Below are 20,292 nucleotides of genomic sequence, written 5' to 3'. Positions count from 1 at the left end.
AAATAATCCAAGAACACACTTAGCTGCAGAGTCACTGAAATGACTTTAACAGAGCCAGAAAGCATCTGTAGTCTATCCTCCTGTCCTGAATGACAACAGAAGAGGAACTATGTTATTGTGAAGTACAACTACTGTGAGAGAAAAAAACTATGGACAAACAAATCATAAACCACCCTCAAAAAAGAAAGGGATTCACCCAATTTACAAAATACGATATAATACAAATATACACAACCACAAATGATAAGAGACATGCGTCAAAAATGGCTCATGACACATGAGGCAGATCAGCAAATCAAAAGCAACTTTGATCAAAATATCTGATATGTTTAACATGTCTGATATCTCTCTATATATTACTTCGATTTTCATATAGAACTTGAATTATTTGAGCCTAATCCACCAATTGATACAGCACCAACCTATGTTGACATCACTCCCTCCGTGTTGAACTAAAGAGGGGCAAGATTGCGTGTGCCACGATGCTGGCGAATGGTGCAAATCGTGCGCGCTGGCTTACTGTTGATTTTTTTTCCTGGAATCTGCGTTGCAGAAATAGCAAATAGCTAGCTGCCAGTGTTTGTTTTGGTTGTCCTGGTTGCCGATTAGCTAAAAGAAAGATGTCTGCCACGGAGGACGACACTGAGTTGCGGGATCTTTTGATCCAAAACCTAGAAAACAGTGGGGTCTTGAACAAACTAAAGGCACGTAACTACTGATACTGTAAAGTCATATGTCGAAGGACTGTTCAAAGACTGAGGATTTTGTTGTTGCAGCTTGTAGCTAACGTTAGCTAGCTACAGTACTGTAACTAGCTGGACCCCGGAAAGTCACCGAGTTATCATCATGCGATCTAGTGTCGTGGGATAGCTAGCTAGCTGCTGTACCTTCTAACATTGGATAACCAACAGCTAACGTTAGCTAGATAGCGAACTATTTTACAAGCAGTGCATTTTTTTTAGGTACTTAGCAAGTACTGTTACATAGCTAACGTTAGCTAGGTAGTTCAGGCCAGTTTGAGGCCCTCTTGCTTGGCTAACACCCTTTTTTGCTCGTACTTCTCTTATTCTGTAGGCAGAAATGCGCGCCGCTGTCTTTCTGGCTATGGATGAACAGGATAAAGTGGAGGTAAGACGATAGCCGACTTATGTGCATTGTCAATGAATCCTTATAGTGTAAGGTTAGGCTTATTGCTTATCTTATTAATGACGTTACATTTTTGGGGGGGATGTCAGTGTAGCTATGATTTACATCTGCATAACCTCTGCTACCACCCATTATCCTTCCCCCAGAATAAAACTCCACTTGTCAATGAAAACCTGAAGAAATGTCTTGATACAAAGGATGGTAAGGGTTGTGCTATCCACCGTGATGGTCTGAACAATCGTCTGCTAATCCCATAATAATCAACATGCATTACAATGACTCATTCTTTCCACGATGAGGCTGATCATATCCTTCCCTTTTTAACAGGACGCCTGGTGGCCAGCCTCATCATAGACTTTCTACAGGTCTTTCACCTGGACTTCACGCTTGCTGTATTCCAGCCAGAGATAAACTCAGTGAGTGTTTTACTCCCAGCGGATAGGGCTGGCCCGGCATGTTGGTCAAATAACTTGGAATTGTCCGTGCTACATTCACCATTAGGGCATGCAATTTATTGCGCGCGTGTCTCCTGTCCTCAGCTAAATGGCCTAGACAGCCGTGAGCAGGTCTCTTGTGAGCTGGATATCACCGAGACTGATATGAACAGGAACACTCCTCTCCTGCTGGAGCTCGTCAAGAGGGGCAGACACAAGGAGAAGGCCTCCATCTTCTCCGAGGTAAAGAAAGACACACCACTGCACAGGGCTTGCCATTTTACATACATAGGTTTAGTCATTCACTACATTAGTGTATTCCCTTAAGCTCCTAGTGGAGAAAAGAGCTTCTGACATTAGCAGTTGTCCAAACTTGAAGCCTCCCTGATTAGTTTTTGTTGTTGTAAGATTGTATTTAATATACGTGTGTGTGTGTGTGTGTGTATTTAATATATATATTTTAAATTATTTTAAAAGATGAACAATCCAAAACATACACATACAAACGACAACATACAAACATCCACAACATCACCCCTGCCCAGAAGTCTTCCCGATTTGATTATGCTCTTGAATGGCTGTCCTTCCTTTTTTTAAATGTATTTTCTTCTGAATGGAGTGTCCCACTTGTGATTTATAATGGACTGCTTTCTTGCTCTACTGATTTCCCTGCTCTGGCCTGCTGTTATCTGATGTAAGGGGGACAAAGCCACAAACATCCCCAAGGTAGTAATTCTTATGATCTTCATTGCCTGCCTTCCTTCTCACTCACTAGGGTACATTTACGTCTACATACAATGTTATGAATGAGCACCAACTGTTTCATAATGAGGTATTATACATAGCCTACAAAACATGAGCACACTGAGATGTAATCCTTCATACAACAACATTTTAAGTATTCTGTCAATGGACCTGAGCTGCCAGAGCGAAAATAAACTGTATCACTCATAGTTGTCATTTTGCCGTGACGACCTAACTTATAATATTATCTGGGTCAACAGAAGGCAGCTTGCCATTAGTGTAAATGTACCCAGACGATTGAGAGAGAGAGAGAGAGCGAAAATGGTTTTCCTGTTGTTCAGCGAGATTCTGACATAACAAGTTTGTCCCACTTTCATAGTCATGTTTCATGCTCTGCTCAGATCAGCAGAATGAGCTCACGTAGCTATCCTATTCGCCCGTTCATACAGAGAACTGCGGGCCACGAAGGTGCACATGAAGAACTAGCATGTAACATCTCAAACCATCAAGCTCACAATTTCATGTTTGTTTTTGATCACCTGTATTGATCCCAAGAGGATGCAACTTCAAATGTAGAGAGATTTCTCCGTCTGATATCAATGCTCTTCCTGTTTTCTCTTTTTTTAGGAACTATCCCCCAGGCAAATAGCAGGCGCCCGGAAGAAGTTTGATGTTTATGACAAGGTGATCATTTTTTTGTTGTTGTAGATGTGCTCATTTTGGTCATCCTCATAAGCTCTCCATTGCCATTGATTACCTTGTGGAGGTGTTTAAATGTCCAAGATTCTTCCAAGATCCTGCCTTTTACTCTGTTTAAACTTTCTGTTTCACAGGCCAGAACTGGTGGGATACTCAAAGAGGATTTGAAAGTTGTGTTTGGAGATGTTTTTCCCAACTTCAACAAGTATGTTTGGGCCGTGTCATTCAAGCAAAATGACAAAGAACCGAGGGCTCGTTCCCTGGACACAGGAAAGCCCACTCCCGAACTAAAAAAACATGCATTTCCATTGAAAGTGCTTTGTCATTCAGGAATAGACTTAATCTGTGTCTGGGGAAACCTGCACCCGACTGCAACGCTGACACGACAATGCTATTTGTGACGTGAATCTACAGCTCATCCAGTTTCCTTAACAAGTAGTCTGTGTGTCCAATAACAGGAACATGCTGGAGAAGTTTGTCACTGATGAACATAGAGTTGGAGACAAGGCCTCTGGTAAATGTAAGTGTTCTGTAGACTGAAATGAAGTGACATTCTTAATTGAATGTATTTAATTGAACCCTTATTTAACTAGGCAAGTCAGTTTAAGAACAAATTTAATATTTACAATGACGGCCTAACAAAAGGAACTCCCGCGGGGACGGGGGCTTGGGTTAAAAATATAGGACAAAAACACACATCATGACAAGAGAGACACTACATAAAGAGAGACCTAAGACGACGACATAGCACGGCAGCAACACGTGACGACAACATGGCAGCAGCACAAAACAGGGTACGAAACATGAATGGGCACAGACAACAGCACAAAGGGCAAGAAGGTAGAGATGACAATACATCATGTGAATCAGCCACAACCGTCCATAAGAGTGTCCATGAATGAAGAGATGGAGATTTAAACTGTCCCGTTTGATAGTCTTTTGCAGCTCGTTCCAGTCGCTAGCTGCAGCGAACTGAAAAGTGCGGCTGCTATAGTTACAAGCATGGCAACACAAAAGCCGTGGAAAATGTCGTCATTTGCTCTAATGCTTTGCCTCACCTCTGTCTCTGTAGCTATAGACTTCCAGGAGTTTCTGGGCTTGTACAAGCGCTTCTTCAGTCAGTGTCGAAGTGTGGTAAGACACCTTTACTGTCTTGGAAGTTCCTTTTTAGATTGTGTCATAGATTGAACTTTGCATGAACCGTTTCTTAGGATGAAACACAATGTTAAATGTGTCCTTCCCCTTCCAGGTCACCCATGACACCTGTGATGTGATTCACAATCCCAGTCAATTTATTGAGGAGAAGAAAAGCACTTCACCGCCTAGTAAGGTACATTGGCACTATTCAAACTATGGTGCAGTGTATGTTGTAGTGCCCTATATAAAATGGCTGTTGTGTGGTTTCTCGTAGGATCACTTTTTTTCTTACTTTGTTCAACGTTAATATTTTTATTCCTTTTAATACCTGTTTGTGTGAACTGTTATGTCATAACAGCTTTCTTGTGAATCAATTAATTTCTATGGAACTTGACTTAAAATAACAGAAGAAATCACAACTAAGAGGCCTAGCGTTGTATTTGCAGGATGTGAGCATAGGGTATACATGACATGGATATTTCTAAGAGAATGTTGATTGTTAAAACAAAGCCTCTGTTTTTCCGCTTTCTTTTCGGAAAGGACGAAGAGGTCAGTAGACTAAACTGTATGCGATTCTCCCTAAATGTAGCCACCTTTAGGGCCTACCCGGCATCCATCATGTTAGTGAGGCAGTGAGTGTGTGAGAAGGCTGATAGCTGTGTTCTCATGCACAGATCCCCAGGTTTAAAGGACATAGGCACAGTGCACAGGCGGAGAAGGCTGACACCAAGGTAAACCGCAAGGCTGGAAAAGGGGTTGTGCTCATTAGCCACCACAACGTAAGAAAAATCTACTGAAACGGAGAGGGACTTGCTGGACTGATATGGAACACTCGTTTTCATTTGGTTTGCTGTAATGAACACAACCCAGGTGTACAAGTACCCATGTGCACACACCGGTTGAATGCACGTTGTTTGCACGTCATTTCAATGAAAGGACGTGGAACCAACGTGGGAATAGACTTTAAATTGACGTCTGCCCAGTGGGTAGGCTCATACCAACTCATCCAGGGGAAGTTCTGATTTCAAAGGCATGTCTGTACCATAGTCTTCTGTTAACCCATGGTTTACTTGGTATGGTGTCACCATTAGCGCAGGGAAGATAGGTTGGCAGTATCTCAGCGCAGCCTCTCAAATGTGCTCTTATCACCAGACTGATTCTCATGAATGATGAGTGTTTTCCAGTTTTGATTGAAAATCTGACTGTGCTGTGTGCATGTGTTTTACTAATTGCTCAACTTCACAGTCTTAATGGTTCATAGAGTAGGTACGACTAACGTAGCTAAGCCATTAGCCAAACCTCTAACAAGACCTTTACTTGTGCCGGATAGTTCTCAAAATATCTTTCATATAGCTAATATTTCCATGCCACTACTAACTCTCCCTGTCGCTTCAATCCTCTAACCATTTGCAACTAAATGCTAGCTGCACCCGCTCAAATACACAGAAGCGGCTTTAAACGTGTGTTTTTGTTATTTGTGTTGTCTTGTTCCTACATGTACCCCACAGGGCGTGGAGGTCAGTCACAGCCACAGTGACACCAGCCTGCGCTTTGGCTCTCTAAAGGGCAAAGGGCCGGGTCACGTGACGCCAAGGCACAGCGAGGTGTCCGGGGACAACGACAACGGCCCCACGGCGAGCCTGAAGAAGGGGCTGGACCTGGAGGTGGAAGAGGACCTAGACGAGGACGACTCGTTCTTTGACGACCCTCTGCCTAAACCACAGAAAACCTACGGCTGGTGAGGACGGGGATTGATTGTCATACGCGCGATTGAACATGTGTGCTGCTCCATGATCCGTTAAATGTAAAACATGGATGCTGTTAATATTAGCATATAAATTGATCATGGCTTATGGTGCAACAGAATATCTTAAGAATCTTAAAATACAGGGGCGTTAATCAACTCTGATGGGCTGGGAGATGTGTGGAGAAAGTCTACAGTACATATTTATGATTGTTAGGTTCTGAACAAACAGAGTTTGTGGTAGGGCAACACTAGAGTGTGCTAATGGGCCACAGGAGATTGCAGAAGACTAATGTGTAACACAGGAAGGGGTTTTAGTCTATCTCTCGCCGTAAATACCACTGTTCCCGACAACACTTGTTACCGAGGTTACTCCGTTGTCCACCTAATTTCACATAATCGGCCACGGTTCCCCGCCCCCAATAGGGCATAAATCAACTGCTCTCATTATTGCTACTGCTAATGCACATGGATCACTTTCAAACATCGCTTTTCCAACTATGGAGATGGCCTGCCTCCCAGAACTTACAGGCAACTTTCTATCACCATACACGTTACCACTAACTGACAATGTTGCATCTCTGATATCCCCAGATACCTCCTATTCTCCACCAGGCACACTTCCCGCCTTAGTCCTTCTACATGGACTACCTTTCTGTAACCCACCATGCTAGCATATAGATGTGCCAACTTCTCCATATAGTAACACACAGGTCTTAAACCCAGCTGAGGGATTTGCACCCCCACTCGGAACCTACTCTACCTACCCGCCACCTAGGGATCTTGCATGGGTCACATCCCCACTAGGGACCTATCCTACTACGGGACCTACCCTTACCCCTATTGCACATAGATCTATGGCCTCACTGCCACTGCAGCTGGGGCTTTAACCCCACTGGGACCCCCCCCCCCCCCCCCCCCCCCCCCCCCCCTCATGAAATGGGTTTCTATGGCCGAGCAGCCGCACACAAGCCTAAGATCACCATGCGCAATGCCAAGCATCGGCTGGAGTGGTGTAAAGCTCGCTGCCATTGGACTCTGGAGCAGTAGAAACTCATTATCTGGAGTGATCACGCTTCAACATCTGGTAGTCCAACTGATTCATCTGGGTTTTGCGGATGCCAGGAGAACGCTACCTGCCCCGATGCATAGTGCTAACTGCAAAGTTTGGTGGATGAGCAATCATTTTACGGACACGTTATTTACTTTTGTTATCTTGAAGGGAAATCTTAACGCTACAGCAGAGTTGTAGTACTCAAGTCCGGTCTCGAGATCACATATTAAGTGTCTTGGTCATGTCTCTGGTGTCGGATACATTTGTACTGGGTCTTGACTCGGTCTCGGACAGTTGAGGACTCGTCATTTCTTCCCGAGACCAGCGGAGTAAAAAACTCCTAATTATCAGCTTCCATTCAGTCAGCTCATAAAACTGCTTCTCCAGGACACATATATCCACTCCTTTCTTGAAACATTCATACAGTATCTTAACAGCATTTATATCTACTATAGACATGTTAGTACAGTGGTGAACCTATAGGTCTTCAGTGTGTTACAGGTTAGTACAGTGGTGAACCTATAGGTCTTCAGTGTGTGACAGGTTAGTACAGTGGTGAACCTATAGGTCTTCAGTGTGTGACAGGTTAGTACAGTGGTGAACCTATAGGTCTTCAGTGTGTGACAGTGGTGAACTTATAGGTAGGTCTTCAGTGTGTGACATGTTAGTACAGTGGTGAACCTATAGGTCTTCAGTGTGACAGGTTAGTACAGTGGTGAACCTATAGGTCTTCAGTGTGTGACAGGTTAGTACAGTGGTGAACCTATAGGTCTTCAGTGTGTGACAGGTTAGTACAGTGATTAACCTATAGGTCTTCAGTGTGTGACAGGTTAGTACAGTGGTGAACCTATAGGTCTTCAGTGTGTGACAGGTTAGTACAGTGGTGAACCTATAGGTCTTCAGTGTGTGACAGTGGTGAACTTATAGGTCTTCAGTGTGTGACAGGTTAGTACAGTGCTGAACCTATAGGTCTTCAGTGTGTGTCAGTGGTGAACCTATAGGTCTTCAGTGTGTGACAGGTTAGTACAGTGGTGAACCTATAGGTCTTCAGTGTGACAGGTTAGTACAGTGGTGAACCTATAGGTCTTCAGTGTGTGACAGGTTAGTACAGTGCTGAACCTATAGGTCTTCAGTGTGTGACAGGTTAGTACAGTGGTGACCCTATAGGTCTTCAGTGTGACAGGTTAGTACAGTGGTGAACCTATAGGTCTTCAGTGTGTGTCAGTGCTGAACCTATAGGTCTTCAGTGTGTGACAGGTTAGTACAGTGGTGAACCTATAGGTCTTCAGTGTGTGACAGTGGTGAACTTATAGGTCTTCAGTGTGTGACAGATTAGTACAGTGGTGAACCTATAGGTCTTCAGGGTGTGACAGGTTAGTACAGTGGTGAACCTATAGGTCTTCAGTGTGTGACAGGTTAGTACAGTGGTGAACCTATAGGTCTTCAGTGTGTAACAGGTTAGTACAGTGGTGAACCTATAGGTCTTCAGTGTGTGACAGGTTAGTACAGTGGTGAACCTATAGGTCTTCAGTGTGTGACAGGTTAGTACAGTGGTGAACCTATAGGTCTTCAGGGTGCCAGGTTAGTACAGTGGTGAACCTATAGGTCTTCAGTGTGTGACAGGTTAGTACAGTGGTGAACCTATAGGTCTTCAGTGTGTGACAGTGGTGAACTTATAGGTAGGTCTTCAGTGTGTGACATGTTAGTACAGTGGTGAACCTATAGGTCTTCAGTGTGACAGGTTAGTACAGTGGTGAACCTATAGGTCTTCAGGGTGTGACAGGTTAGTACAGTGGTGAACCTATAGGTCTTCAGTGTGTGTCAGTGGTGAACCTATAGGTCTTCAGTGTGTGACAGGTTAGTACAGTGCTGAACCTATAGGTCTTCAGTGTGTGTCAGTGGTGAACCTATAGGTCTTCAGTGTGTGACAGGTTAGTACAGTGGTGAACCTATAGGTCTTCAGTGTGTGACAGGTTAGTACAGTGGTGAACCTATAGGTCTTCAGTGTGTGTCAGTGGTGAACCTATAGGTCTTCAGTGTGTGACAAGTTAGTACAGTGGTGAACCTATAGGTCTTCAGTGTGACAGGTTAGTACAGTGGTGAACCTATAGGTCTTCAGTGTGTGACAGGTTAGTACAGTGCTGAACCTATAGGTCTTCAGTGTGTGACAGGTTAGTACAGTGGTGACCCTATAGGTCTTCAGTGTGACAGGTTAGTACAGTGGTGAACCTATAGGTCTTCAGTGTGTGTCAGTGCTGAACCTATAGGTCTTCAGTGTGTGACAGGTTAGTACAGTGGTGAACCTATAGGTCTTCAGTGTGTGTCAGTGGTGAACCTATAGGTCTTCAGTGTGACAGGTTAGTACAGTGGTGAACCTATAGGTCTTCAGTGTGTGACAGGTTAGTACAGTGGTGAACCTATAGGTCTTCAGTGTGTGACAGGTTAGTACAGTGGTGAACCTATAGGTCTTCAGTGTGTGACAGTGGTGAACTTATAGGTCTTCAGTGTGTAACAGGTTAGTACAGTGGTGAACCTATAGGTCTTCAGTGTGTAACAGGTTAGTACAGTGGTGAACCTATAGGTCTTCAGTGTGTGACAGGTTAGTACAGTGGTGAACCTATAGGTCTTCAGTGTGTGACAGTGGTGAACTTATAGGTAGGTCTTCAGTGTGTGACAGGTTAGTACAGTGGTGAACCTATAGGTCTTCAGTGTGTGTCAGTGGTGAACCTATAGGTCTTCAGTGTGTGACAGGTTAGTACAGTGGTGAACCTATAGGTCTTCAGTGTGACAGGTTAGTACAGTGGTGAACTTATAGGTCTTCAATGTGTGACAGGTTAGTACAGTGGTGAACCTATAGGTCTTCAGTGTGTGACAGTGGTGAACTTATAGGTCTTCAGTGTGTGACAGGTTAGTACAGTGTTGAACCTATAGGTCTTCAGTGTGTGACAGGTTAGTACAGTGGTGAACCTATAGGTCTTCAGTGTGTGACAGTGGTGAACCTATAGGTCTTCAGTGTGTGACAGGTTAGAACAGTGGTGAACCTATAGGTCTTCAGTGTGTGACAGGTTAGTACAGTGGTGAACCTATAGGTCTTCAGTGTGTGTCAGTGGTGAACCTATAGGTCTTCAGGGTGTGACAGGTTAGTACAGTGGTGAACCTATAGGTCTTCAGTGTGTGACAGGTTAGTACAGTGGTGAACCTATAGGTCTTCAGTGTGTGTCAGTGGTGAACCTATAGGTCTTCAGTGTGTGACAGGTTAGTACAGTGGTGAACCTATAGGTCTTCAGTGTGTGACAGGTTAGTACAGTGGTGAACCTATAGGTCTTCAGTGTGTGTCAGTGGTGAACCTATAGGTCTTCAGTGTGTGACAGGTTAGTACAGTGGTGAACCTGTAGGTCTTCAGTGTGTGTCAGTGGTGAACCTATAGGTCTTCAGTGTGTGACAGGTTAGTACAGTGGTGAACCTGTAGGTCTTCAGTGTGTGACAGGTTAGAACAGTGCTGAACCTATAGGTCTTCAGTGTGACAGGTTAGTACAGTGGTGAACCTATAGGTCTTCAGTGTGTGACAGGTTAGTACAGTGCTGAACCTATAGGTCTTCAGTGTGTGACAGGTTAGTACAGTGGTGACCCTATAGGTCTTCAGTGTGACAGGTTAGTACAGTGGTGAACCTATAGGTCTTCAGTGTGTGTCAGTGGTGAACCTATAGGTCTTCAGTGTGTGACAGGTTAGTACAGTGGTGAACCTATAGGTCTTCAGTGTGTGACAGGTTAGTACAGTGGTGACCCTATAGGTCTTCAGTGTGTGTCAGTGGTGAACCTATAGGTCTTCAGTGTGTGACAGGTTAGTACAGTGGTGAACCTGTAGGTCTTCAGTGTGTGTCAGTGGTGAACCTATAGGTCTTCAGTGTGTGACAGGTTAGTACAGTGGTGAACCTGTAGGTCTTCAGTGTGTGACAGGTTAGAACAGTGCTGAACCTATAGGTCTTCAGTGTGACAGGTTAGTACAGTGGTGAACCTATAGGTCTTCAGTGTGTGACAGGTTAGTACAGTGCTGAACCTATAGGTCTTCAGTGTGTGACAGGTTAGTACAGTGGTGACCCTATAGGTCTTCAGTGTGACAGGTTAGTACAGTGGTGAACCTATAGGTCTTCAGTGTGTGTCAGTGCTGAACCTATAGGTCTTCAGTGTGTGACAGGTTAGTACAGTGGTGAACCTATAGGTCTTCAGTGTGTGTCAGTGGTGAACCTATAGGTCTTCAGTGTGTGACAGGTTAGTACAGTGCTGAACCTATAGGTCTTCAGTGTGTGACAGGTTAGTACAGTGGTGAACCTATAGGTCTTCAGTGTGACAGGTTAGTACAGTGGTGAACCTATAGGTCTTCAGTGTGTGACAGGTTAGTACAGTGGTGAACCTATAGGTCTTCAGTGTGTGACAGGTTAGTACAGTGGTGAACCTATAGGTCTTCAGTGTGTGACAGGTTAGTACAGTGCTGAACCTATAGGTCTTCAGTGTGTGTCAGTGGTGAACCTATAGGTCTTCAGTGTGTGACAGGTTAGTACAGTGCTGAACCTATAGGTCTTCAGTGTGTGTCAGTGGTGAACCTATAGGTCTTCAGTGTGTGACAGGTTAGTACAGTGGTGAACCTATAGGTCTTCAGGGTGTGTCAGTGGTGAACCTATAGGTCTTCAGGGTGTGACAGGTTAGTACAGTGGTGAACCTATAGGTCTTCAGTGTGTGACAGGTTAGTACAGTGGTGAACCTATAGGTCTTCAGGGTGACAGGTTAGTACAGTGGTGAACCTATAGGTCTTCAGTGTGTGTCAGTGGTGAACCTATAGGTCTTCAGTGTGTGACAGGTTAGTACAGTGGTGAACCTATAGGTCTTCAGTGTGTGTCAGTGCTGAACCTATAGGTCTTCAGTGTGTGACAGGTTAGTACAGTGGTGACCCTATAGGTCTTCAGTGTGACAGGTTAGTACAGTGGTGAACCTATAGGTCTTCAGTGTGTGTCAGTGCTGAACCTATAGGTCTTCAGTGTGTGACAGGTTAGTACAGTGGTGAACCTATAGGTCTTCAGTGTGTGTCAGTGGTGAACCTATAGGTCTTCAGTGTGTGACAGGTTAGTACAGTGCTGAACCTATAGGTCTTCAGTGTGTGACAGGTTAGTACAGTGGTGAACCTATAGGTCTTCAGTGTGACAGGTTAGTACAGTGGTGAACCTATAGGTCTTCAGTGTGTGACAGGTTAGTACAGTGGTGAACCTATAGGTCTTCAGTGTGTGACAGGTTAGTGCAGTGCTGAACCTATAGGTCTTCAGTGTGTGTCAGTGGTGAACCTATAGGTCTTCAGTGTGTGACAGGTTAGTACAGTGCTGAACCTATAGGTCTTCAGTGTGTGTCAGTGGTGAACCTATAGGTCTTCAGTGTGTGACAGGTTAGTACAGTGGTGAACCTATAGGTCTTCAGGGTGTGTCAGTGGTGAACCTATAGGTCTTCAGGGTGTGACAGGTTAGTACAGTGGTGAACCTATAGGTCTTCAGTGTGACAGGTTAGTACAGTGGTGAACCTATAGGTCTTCAGTGTGACAGTTTAGTACAGTGGTGAACCTATAGGTCTTCAGTGTGTGACAGGTTAGTACAGTGGTGAACCTATAGGTCTTCAGTGTGTGACAGGTTAGTACAGTGGTGAACCTATAGGTCTTCAGTGTTTGACAGGTTGATGATGCTGAAAGGACAGCAACCGTATTACCAGGCCACTCATGTAGGAGAGAGCACTTTTTGTAAAACACAAAGGTCCAGTGGTGCAGTAGAAGGTATATGCAGGTATTAGCCATATACCCACTTTTGTTTTCATGGGCATTGCGTTTATTAACCTCTTAATCCCTACTGATGCATATCAAAGTAGTGTAGTGGAGGTATGTGACTTATCAGTTATGTAGTACAATAGAGAAATCATGCACAAAGTAGCCTACACAATGTCCAAGCTCATTAAATGTATTTACACACACAGCCTAGTATCAGCGGGATATCATTTGCAGGCAGCAACAGTGTTCAGCTCTCATCTGGTTTTGTCATGGAGCAGCTCACAGAAGAATGACATCGGTAGCCGGTAGGGTAGGAAAGACGTTTCAACCAGTAAATGCTAACCAAGGCAACAATGGGAACGCAAACCAGGTATTAAAAAAGTTGAATCCGAAGTGTTGGTTATTAGGCTACATGTGATGTGCAAATGTCATCGTGCTCTGTTTGCATCAGGTGCGTAGACTTGGATGGGCCTGGCTGCACAGGGGCACAATTTGGGTATTTTTTTTCATTTAAAAAAAATATATATATATATATATTGAGAGTGAATCTGAAAAATCTATAGGAAAACTCATTTAAAAAATCATATAATATCATATAATGTTTTTACACAGGGTGCCTTTCCTTTGCTGGAAGGGCCGTTTGGGAACTTTTTGGCAAATTTACACTACAAAACCAACTTTATAAGAGGTTTTAAAAATAGTTCCTATTTGACTCACTGTTCCATGACGTACATTATAGAGGTCGACCGAATATGATTTTTCAACGTCGATGCCGATTATTGGAGGACCAAAATAAGCCGATGCCGATTAATCGGCTTTTTAAAAAAACTACAAATTATTTTTATTTTTTTGTAGCTAGACCGTGGGAAAACTACTGCTCGCTACCTGTTGGCCTTTAATAAGGCAGATATACATGTTTTTGTAATCAAGGTCCCACCCATTAAGTCAAAATGTGATTGGTTGATTTGACTATCACCCCAAAATGTTGCCCTTATACAGTTGAATGACAGATGCTTTTATATATATACGGCTGACTTAGCTCGCTAGATTCATTCCCCAGAGACCAGCAAAGTCTTCAGCGTTAATCCTTTTTCCTTTCCAACAAAAACTGAAGACATTAAATCAGAACGTCGTTGAAAATAATGATAATTATAAATCCTTAGCCCTTCTCTGAAGGCGTGGAAGGCCCATTTGTTCCCCACTGTGTTTGGGTTAGTAATCATTTGTAGAGTGGCTCTGTTTTCCCTCAACATGCATTTATTCACTATTCAGAATGTCTAAAGAACCCATATGTTGTTCTGAAATATGAACACAGAAATACTGGATGTTTTGAACTCTTGTTATGGTGGTGATTTGACAAAATTACAATAATGGTCTTGAATTGGACTTCTTCGGGCCTCCCGGGTGGCGCAGTGGTTAAGGGCGCTGTACTGCAGCGCCAGCTGTGCCATCAGAGTCCCTGGGTTCGCGCCCAGGCTCTGTCGTAACCGGCCGCGACCGGGAGGTCCATGGGGCGACGCACAATTGGCCTAGCGTCGCCCGGGTTAGGGAGGGCTTGGTCGGTAGGGATGTCCTTGTCTCATCGCGCACCAGCGACTCCTGTGGCGGGCTGGGCGCAGTGTGCGCTAACCAGGGTGGCCAGGTGCACGGTGTTTCCTCCGGCGCATTGGTGCGGCTGGCGGCTGGCTTCCGGGTTGGATGCGTTAAGAAGCAGTGCGGTTGGGTTGTGTATCGGAGGACGCATGACTTTCAACCTTCGTCTCTCCCGAGCCCGTATGGGAGTTGTAGCGATGAGACAAGATAGTAGCTACTACAACAATTGGATACCACGAAATTGGGGAGAAAAAGGGGTAAAATTAAAAATAAATAAAGATTTGGACTTCTTCTGGTCTCGGACCCCTTGTGGTCCCTCTGGTCTTGACACTGACTATATTTACTCTGGTACACTGACTATATTTACTCGTCTTCGGTGCTCTCGAACACAACACTGCGCTACAATGACATTCTAGACTATTCTGTGCTTCCAGCTTTGTGGCAACAGTTTGGCCCTTTCCTGTTTCAGCATGACAATGTGCACAAAGCGAGGCCCATACAGAAATGGCTTGTCGGGATCTGTGTGGAAGAACTTGACTGGCAAGCCGTGACCTCAACTACATCGAACAGGCCTAATCGCCCAACAGCAGTGTGCGACCTCACTAATGCTCTTGTGGCTGAATGGAAGCAAGTGAAATATTGTTGAAAGCCTTTCCAGAAGAGTGTAAGCTGTTATAGCAGCAAAGGGAACCAACCCCATATTAATGGCCATGATTTTGGAATGAGATTTTCAAGCAGGTTTTCAAGCAGGTGTCCACATACTTTTGGTACATTGTTACCCATACCCTTTTCTCTCACAGTAACATTTCATGCACAACGTTCCTCTAATACAGTAGCAGCAGTAAATATATTTCAAGCTAGAACCCAACATTAGGAAGTATTGTGTGAAGAGAAGTGTGGCTCTGTCGCCGCTCTGCTCACTGTATGTTCTCTCGCTCTCTGTCATGCTGCGTATGGAAGTAGTAGCCTTCCCCTGGCTAAGAGTAATTCAGGGGCCAGTCTCTCTGAAAAGAGAAACGGTCAGAAAGAGTAAGTATGTCCTCACTGTAAACCCAATGAGTTAGGCTACAGTGACTCATAATAGTTTGAAATACAGGTCCGTGTTCATTAGGGGACACCATAACAAAACATTTTGCAATGGAAAACCTAAACACGGGTTTCTTATTGGACAATTCCAGGTAGTTTGTTGGTGCCTAATGAACGCGAACCCTGTTTTATCTATAGCAGGTAATCGCAAATAGATTTCCTTGTTAGCTTAGTAATCTGTACTCTTATTGAAAGTACCAAGGAGGTGTTTGTTAAGATGACTGAAGTGGCTTAGAAACATGGACCAGCGTGTGTGTGGGGCGGTGGGTAGTTTGGTTCCACATAGGAGTGCTGTCTGTCTCTGCTCTGCTGTCACTTGTCTCCCCCCCCCCTCGGGTTTCTCCTCTGCCTGCCCAGCTTTTTTTTCTATCCTGTTCTTTTCTTCTTTTCTGTTTATCTGTGTGTCCTTTCCTCCCTCCCCAAGCAGCTTCGTCCGCTCTCTGAGGGAGGAGGGCCTCTCAGGGCGCTCCTTTAACCCAATGAGGAGGGGCACTAGCCTCAATGAGTGAGTGTGCATGGTGCTGGTGTATCACTCCTCCATTAGCGGAGGGATAAAGCCGTGACAAGTCTGACCATTTGCTTGCTGCCTCGAAACCAACAATTAACGTTTGTAACATTGGCATTGACCTCTAAATAATAACCGATACTAATATGGTGTTCATGGTCTTGCACTTTTCCACTTTTGTTTTTGCATGTGTGTGCGTGTTTTTTGTCGTGTGTATTTCTGTGTGTGTGTTGTGTGAGTGTACTTCCTTCACTATGCTCCTGTGTGTTTCCTGTCTCTCCTCTCCACTCTCTCTCTCTCTCTCTCTCTCTCTCTCTCTCTCTCTCTCTCTGTGCTCAGCCTGTCTGCTCTGGGTAGTGACACAGAGGGCGATGGGGACGAGCTCTTTTCTGACTATGATAATAAACGGAGCTGCTTGGAGCACAGGTGAGCTGCAGGCTTCTCTTTCACAGCAGGCATCTTCTCTCTCTCTCTCTCTCTCTCTCTCTCTCTCTCTCGTACCCCATCCTCTCTGTTCCCCCTTTCTTTCTCTCTGTGCTGTGCAGTGCCACCCTCCTTCTTAGTATCTCTTATATGACATGCCTGTCTCCTGCCTCAGTCAGTGGATGTGAGTTGAATGTGTTTTTGGCCTCCAGCCTTAGGCGTTGTTTCTTTTGTTTTTCCACCAGGAGAGCAGCAGATTCGGACCCGCCCCCCAAGAGGAGTGCTGCAGGTGGGGGGTTCCACTCAGGAGAAGCCCATCACAGAGACCTCTCAGGCAGCAAGAACGGTGAGAGCAGTGGTGTGTGTGTGTGTGTGTGTGTGTGTGTGTGTGTTTATGAACTGTAGCAAGGGTTGTATAGACTAATTTGAACATGAGTATGTATATGTGAGTTGAGTACATGCTTTTATCTCCAGAATGATGCACTTTCTTAAGCACTAGTACCAGGGCCGTGCACAGAGCATTAGTGGGGCATGTGCTCCCCCCCCCCCCTCCCCCCCCCACCACCATTAACTTCATTGGTCCATGGCCTCCCACAGACAAAAAGCTGAAATGTGCTACTTTCATTCATCTGCTTGCTCTGCCCTTATAGTTAACCACACATTGAAGTGTTTAACCATTTTCTTTTCAGGACAACCAGGGCTACAAGTGAAACGCAAAACAATTTGACATTAACAGTTGCATTCATGACAAATGTCAATAAACAAATAAGATCTAGCAAGCAAACACCTGATTTAAATAACAATAAGCATTTCTGTAAGTACAGAAATTGTTTGCTCAATGGGAAATTAATATCCAACTAGGCAGTGACCACTGTTTGGAGTTTATTACAGTATTATAGACAATATGTCCAGGGTTTTCCTATGATCTTCTATGTAGAAGAACCCTTTACCTTCTAACGACTATTGTGTGGATTTTCATAGTGGGGTCATAAGTCTGTAGCTGAAACCGTTCAGGCTTTACAGACCTTTTTATGAGAAGAACTGTTTTTACAAACAAGGTAGATTAATCTAATGCAAAAAAAAATCCAGAACGCTTAAAAGGGGTTAGAAGCACTAAATCGCGCAGGTGTGACCGTGGGATTTAAGAGGTTTTAATTCCATGAATAAATCAACCTGAAATCCAGTCATAGACTTCTACTGCTCCTCGAGCCAAATCATTTAAATTTTAACATAGGCCTTAATTCTCTGCAAAAACACACTCGCTCATCACACAATGCAGTCTAAGCATGCTAGAACCACAGATGAAAAGGAGTTTGTTCAAATTGTCTTTGCTAAAACAACTACTGGGGTAGGCTATACCAGCTGATCATCGCTATTGTAGGCTCGATAAATTAGCTAGTGAGCTAGGCTATGCTGTCAAAACCAGCTAACTAGTCTTTACTTATTTCAATTTGTTCTGCCTCTGGCGAAGTCGAACTGCAGTTGTTGCACCAATCAAATGGGCACTTTTTTTCATAGGGCTCTATCAGTGCACGACGTGCCTGACTATTACACTGGATTCTTTGCTTCTTGAGTAAATCCCTCGAATGCTTTTTCTAGGTACTTCTTCTAACCCCAGAGACGAAGGGGTTAGAAGACTTGAAAATTATAAATTATAAAACCGGATCTTCCGTGCAGGGTATGATCTTAACCCAATTCCAGGTTTTATTTCTTTATATTATGCTGTTTTTGGTGGGTTACATATTTGAATTGTATTTATTTCATATACACCACGTGATCAAAGTATGTGGACTCCTCCTCGTCGAACATCTCATTCCAAAGTCATGGGCATTAATATGGAGCTGGTCTCCCCTTTGCTGCTGTAACAGCCTCCACTCTTCTGGGAAGGCTTTCCACTAGATGTTGGAACATTAGTGAGGTCGGGCACTGATGTTGGGCTATTAGGCCTGGCTCGCTGTTGTCGTTCCAATTCATCCCAATGGTGTTCAGTGGGGTTGAGGTCAAGAGCAGGCCAGTCAAGTTCTTACACACCCATCTCGACAAACCATTTTCTGTGTAGACCTTGCTTTGTGCACTTCGGCATTGTCATGCTGAAACAGGAAACCTTCCACAAACTGTTGCCACAAAGTTGAAAGCACAGAATCGTGTAGCATGTCATTGTACGCTGTAGGGTTAAGATTTCCATTCACTGGACCTAAGGGGCCTAGCCCGACCATGGAAAAACTGCCCCAGACCATTATTCCTCCAACAAATTTTACAGTTGGCAATATTCATCGGGGCAGGTAGCGTTCTCCTGGCATCCGCCAAACCCAGATTCGTCCGTCGGACTGCCTGATGGTAAAGCGCGATTCATCACTCCAGAGACGCTTGGCATTGCGCATGGTGATCTTAGGCTTGTGTGCAGCTGCTCGGCCATGGAAATCCATTTTAATTAAGTTCCCGACGAACAGTTATTGCGCTGACATTGCTTCCAGAGGCAGTTTGGAACTTGGCGGTGAGTGTTGCAACCGAGTAGATGCGATTTTTACGCACTTCAGCACTTGGCGGTCCCGTTCTGTGAGCTTGTGTGGCCTACCGCTTCGCAGGAGAGCTGTTGTTTTTCCTAGACGTTTCCATTTCACAATAACAGCACTTACAGTTGACCATGGCAGAAATTTGATGAACTGACTTGCTGGAATCCTATGACGGTGCCATGTCAAAAGTAACTGAACTCTCTACTGTCAATGTTTGTCTATGGAGATTGCATGGCTGTGTGCTCAATTCTATACACCCGTCAGCAACAGGTGTGGCTGAAATGGCCAAATCCACTCATTTGAAGGGGTGTCCACATACTTTTGTATAAATAGAGCATCATCCTGATATACCCCTCTTTTGTTTTGCCAGATGACGACTACGGCGATGACTTTAACAGGTAATGTAGGGCGTTGTACTGTGTCGTCCCTAGATCTCACTAGCTATTTTTAGATGCTGCTCGTTCAGTTTCATGCCCTATCTGTGCCACGAGAGATATCAATCTAAAGGGTTTCCCTTCTCTTCTTCTTGTTTACCACCAGCAGCCATCGATCAGATATCTCCAAGAGTGAGGTGAGCATCGGAGAAGAGATCGAGGAGGTTTCCATCGAGGGACCCGACAACAGCGATAAGGTATTTGTGTATGTATGTGTGTGTGTGTGTGTGTGTGTGGGGATACCTAGTCAGTTGCACAGCTGAATGCATTAAACCAAAAATGTGTCTTCCGCATTTAAGTCAATGTCTCTGAATCAGAGAGGCGCGGGGAGCTGCCTTAATTGACGTCCACGTCATCGGTGCCTGTGTGTCATAGGAAGGGCAACAGGCTGTCAACCCTACATATGTGTAAAGCTAGTCAGCAGTGGGCCCTTGTAGTTATCACAGTTTTAGGTTGAGTTTTACATAAAGGCATATTCTAGTATAGGGTGGGGATAGGAATCAAAATGTAATTGACAGTTTATATTCTCTTTGAGCACATTCTATTAGCTAAATTTAACATGTACCCTATAATCATGCCGTACATAAATAGGTCTAATAAATATGAATTTTATGTTAGTAAGGTGTCTTTGGTGGTATTTCTATATTACCTTCTCACACACTCACCCTTTCTTTTCTCTTCCTGTCTTCCCCCTCAATACTACCCTCAGTTTGATGAGATCACTCAGGACCTGAGCGTATCTCAGCTCAGCCAGAGTCAAGGAGCTGACTACATGGAGGAGGTGGCATGACAATCCCATCAGCCTTACACCACAAAGGCCATTTCTACTACGTTAGCTATTATTTATGTTATGTGTGCACATAATTTGTGTACATTTTGTGTTCATGGATCTAATAAAATTACCACTGTCACCAAGATTGTTCTCTCGCAGGGTTTTTATTGTGCTCTATTTTTTGTATTTTTTTATTATTGGTTTAGTA

General features: G+C 44.3%; 1 protein-coding gene across 27 annotated transcripts; it reads left to right on the top strand.

The window, feature by feature from the left end:
• The first annotated feature begins 354 nt into the window (after positions 1-354).
• cep43 (centrosomal protein 43) lies at positions 355-20,227 on the top strand. 27 transcript variants are annotated; one of them, XM_036985309.1, is made up of 21 exons: positions 368-704; positions 1,075-1,128; positions 1,293-1,347; positions 1,474-1,562; positions 1,686-1,823; positions 2,280-2,306; positions 2,952-3,008; positions 3,158-3,228; positions 3,482-3,543; positions 4,096-4,157; positions 4,273-4,353; positions 4,701-4,709; positions 4,835-4,891; positions 5,669-5,898; positions 15,312-15,380; positions 15,862-15,942; positions 16,282-16,368; positions 16,611-16,711; positions 19,249-19,276; positions 19,419-19,509; positions 20,022-20,227. In XM_036985309.1, the coding sequence occupies exons 1-21, from the start codon at positions 621-623 to the stop codon at positions 20,100-20,102; spliced, it is 1,614 nt and encodes a 537-aa protein (XP_036841204.1). In that variant the 5' UTR covers positions 368-620; the 3' UTR covers positions 20,103-20,227. The 27 variants fall into 27 exon arrangements, with proteins under 27 accessions (XP_036841210.1, XP_036841211.1, XP_036841204.1 ...); XM_036985312.1 differs by having other exon boundaries at positions 369-704; positions 15,315-15,380; XM_036985311.1 differs by having other exon boundaries at positions 369-704; positions 15,865-15,942.
• The last annotated feature ends 65 nt before the right edge of the window (positions 20,228-20,292 follow it).

This window comes from Oncorhynchus mykiss, chromosome 8 (genome assembly GCF_013265735.2).
Source record: "Oncorhynchus mykiss isolate Arlee chromosome 8, USDA_OmykA_1.1, whole genome shotgun sequence".
NCBI lineage: Eukaryota > Metazoa > Chordata > Actinopteri > Salmoniformes > Salmonidae > Oncorhynchus > Oncorhynchus mykiss.
This window is presented reverse-complemented; position numbering and strand designations above follow the sequence as displayed.

What these genes read in the sequence shown, in the direction of transcription:
- cep43 (XM_036985309.1), top strand. Translation starts at nt 621, where the DNA reads ATGTCTGCCACGGAGGACGACACTGAGTTGCGGGATCTTTTGATCCAA. An exon ending in ATGTCTTGATACAAAGGATG is followed by an intron (nt 1,348 to 1,473) that starts GTAAGGGTTGTG and finishes CCTTTTTAACAG; the next exon opens with GACGCCTGGTGGCCAGCCTC. An exon ending in AAGCCACAAACATCCCCAAG is followed by an intron (nt 2,307 to 2,951) that starts GTAGTAATTCTT and finishes CTCTTTTTTTAG; the next exon opens with GAACTATCCCCCAGGCAAAT.